This window comes from Lactuca serriola, chromosome 7 (genome assembly GCF_051521515.1).
Source record: "Lactuca serriola cultivar US96UC23 chromosome 7, Lser_US96UC23_V15, whole genome shotgun sequence".
NCBI lineage: Eukaryota > Viridiplantae > Streptophyta > Magnoliopsida > Asterales > Asteraceae > Lactuca > Lactuca serriola.
Window position 1 is genome coordinate 186027257 of NC_136414.1, and position 3221 is coordinate 186030477.

The following is a 3221-nucleotide window of genomic DNA, read 5'->3' on the forward strand; positions in this document are numbered from 1 at the left end:
ATACCCACATCACAAATCAACTCACCTTAGCAAAGAAAATTTAGGAAACAACCATCCAAGTTAATGATCCTTCTACACCCTCCCCTTCATATCTCTTTGACTCTAGCAAAACAAATGTAAATCTTGTTGAAGTATGTCTTATCATCAGGCATTGCATCCACAAAAATTTTAACTGCGGATCATATATTTGATATTTTAATCTCCTCCCTATATGACCATATTCTAAAATAATTTTTTGAAATTATGCCTTACCTAGATTCAAACCATACTTATTGGATATCTTACACTGATGCATAGTCACATCAATGCCAAAAGTGTTTTTAACCCCCTATCTAAGCAATCCGACACTCATTTTTTTATTGTTAAAAAATTCTAGAGTAAAATGGGTACATATTCATTTATAAATGTCAATTGATCCTAATTTGAAATTCTTTGCACAATTATGGTCACTTATAAGAAACTTGCTCTCGAAAGACTTATCATCACTCATCCATGAAACCTAAACCCTAAAAGTGAATTTTCCATCACAACATTTGGCAAACAACCATCTACTATAATTTTTGACAAAACATAATTGATAATAATTCATGACAACCTAGTTATAGAGCATGTGTTTCAATTGTTTAGGATTCTAAAGTCTCAGACCTAACACATGTACTTGCTCCTTCTAGTGTAGCTTTTTGTTGAAAATATTCTACAACCTGAAGTAGAATTAGAAAATAAGGAATTTCAAAAAGAAGAAATCATGGGAAGATGGAAAATCTTAACCGATGGATCTTCCAACTTTAGAGGAACAAACCTAGGGATCATCCTAAAATCGCCACAATGGGCATCAAATGCAACCAACAACAAGGATGAATAGGAAGCATTGATCATGGGATTACAGTTGGCTAAGGATCTTCAGGTAGTCGTTGATTCCTTTTTATTAACTAACCATTTTAATGGATCCGATGCAGTAAAAGGAGTAAGACTAGCATTATACATCCAGATCTTCAAAAAAATGGCCTTCGAATTCGAAGCTTTCAGCATAAGCAAAGTTCCCAGAGAAGAAAATGTTGAGGCAGACGCACTAGCCAACCTATGATCTACCTTTAGGATCCCGCCAGAAGTTAGGATCCCTATAACCAATATATTGATCCCAACAATAGAAGAACCCTCCAACAAACCATATAATCCTAATGAACATGAGCAAACAACCAATGTACCCTCAATCACTTACTCAAGATCCTAACCGTCACAATCCCAACATGCAGGATCCTCTTCGAAACTCGAAATCTTGGATCCATCCCATTATGGAATATCTCTAGAATGGCACAATTCCAAGAGAAGAGAAAAGTGACAGAGCATTTAGGATTAGGGTCTCATGTTTTGTAATGATCCAATGAAAACTATATTAAAAATCCAAGGAAGGCCCATACCTTAGATGCTTAGATATTAATGAGGTTGCAGAAGCAGATTATGGCAACCACACTGGGAGTAGATCCTTATACCCCAAGGTGTTAAGGACATGATATTATTGGCCAATAATGAAAAATGATGCTTTCTTTCATGCTCAAAGATGTGATGTTTTTCAAAGACATAACAACATCTTACATCAACCGGAGGCACCTCTGCATCCTATCATCTCCCCTTAGCTATTGATGAAGTGGTGGATGGACATAGTGGGAAAATTACCTAAGGCGTCATGAGGAAAAGGCTTCATGCTAGCAATGACAGACTATTTCTCGAAATGGATCGAGGCTAAGTATTTTGTTCAAGTAAGTGATAAGGAAATGGTCTCATTTATCAAACGTAATATCCTAACCAGGTTTCCGAACCCTGCCAAATTATATGTGAGAATGGATCCCAGTTCATAAGCAAGAGGACTATAGACTTTTTCATGAGTTAGGGAATGAAAATGATAATGTACACTCATGTCTGTCCTCAAGCTAATGATCAAGCTCAATCCAAAAACAAGATCATAGTCAACAATTTGAAGAAAAGGTTATACAAGAAGAAAGGAAGATGGGTAGAGGAACTCCCTTTCATCATATGGGTAGATAGAACCACTTCAAAAATAGCCACTGGCCAAACTCCATACTCCTTGGTGTTTGGAAAAAAAGTCATAATCCCCACCAAAGTGGTGATCCCGACAGACATATATCAACTACAAGATCAAGAGAACAACGATGGGATCCCTGCCCAAGATCTTGACACTGTCGATGAGCTCAATGATGTTGCTAGGATCCGCGTTGCTGCTCATCAACAAAGCATCACTAAAGCATATAATAATAACATTAAAGTAAGAAGATTCCAAACAGGTGACTTGGTCCTTAGGAAGACATTCCAAAATACCAAGGATCCTAATGTAGGAAAATTGCCACCTAAATGGGAAATGTTAGGGCTAGGATCCTGAAACTACTATAGGATCCTCAAGCCTAAGGATCCTTGAACCTTAGGATCCCGAATATACTCCAGGATACTGACTAATATTTTTTATTTATTATAACGGCTATATGTTCTTTGTTCTTTCTAACATGTGCAGAAATAACTAGTCAAAGTCACATTCTCAACGTATAGTCATGACAACAATGCAAAACACCCGGAGGACCAAGTCAAGAAACGATTATAAGTAATCTCGGAGGATCCCAGAATTTTCGGAGTTCTAGTTGTTTGTTTTTGACTATATAAAACACTTCTATGCATCACACTACACACGACTTACTGGCAGAATACTGACATTTGTTCTTGTACACATTACATTCACCTTATAATCATTCATTTTGTTCAATAGAAACATCAAGGCATGTGATCATTATCACCACCCAAGGTTTTATGTCGGTGATCCTAGCAAGGATCAAGGGCTTTCCTTTTAAACAAATTGTGTTGCTTTGAGCTATATTACATACTTGTTTTATACTAAATATCACATTCTCTCATACAATTTGGTCTATTTTTGTTCTTTTTTTTACCAAAACAATTTGGCGCCCACCGTTGGGCTGTGGTGTTCAAAATCCTTCAGAAAATCATGTCTAATCAATCGACTCTCTCCTCCTCCTCGATTCCTCCCATTTCCTCTAATAACCTTCCACCACCACTGGCTGGAGCCCGCAAGAAAGTATCTGAAACTCCGAAGAAGAACACCTCTCCTGTCATTCCTGGAGCAACAAGTCGCCTAATAGCAGGATCTTTTCTATAATGAAGAGGCTGGAGCGATAAGTCGCCCAATAGCAGGAGGATAA

The 3221-nt window shown here is 37.4% G+C and overlaps 1 protein-coding gene across 1 annotated transcript; it reads left to right on the plus strand.

The window, feature by feature from the left end:
* Positions 1–1903: 1903 nt before the first annotated feature.
* Positions 1904–2395, plus strand: LOC145064636 (uncharacterized). Its single transcript, XM_079012048.1, has one exon. It carries the CDS (start codon positions 1904–1906, stop codon positions 2393–2395), a length of 492 nt encoding a protein of 163 aa, XP_078868174.1.
* Positions 2396–3221: the final 826 nt, after the last annotated feature.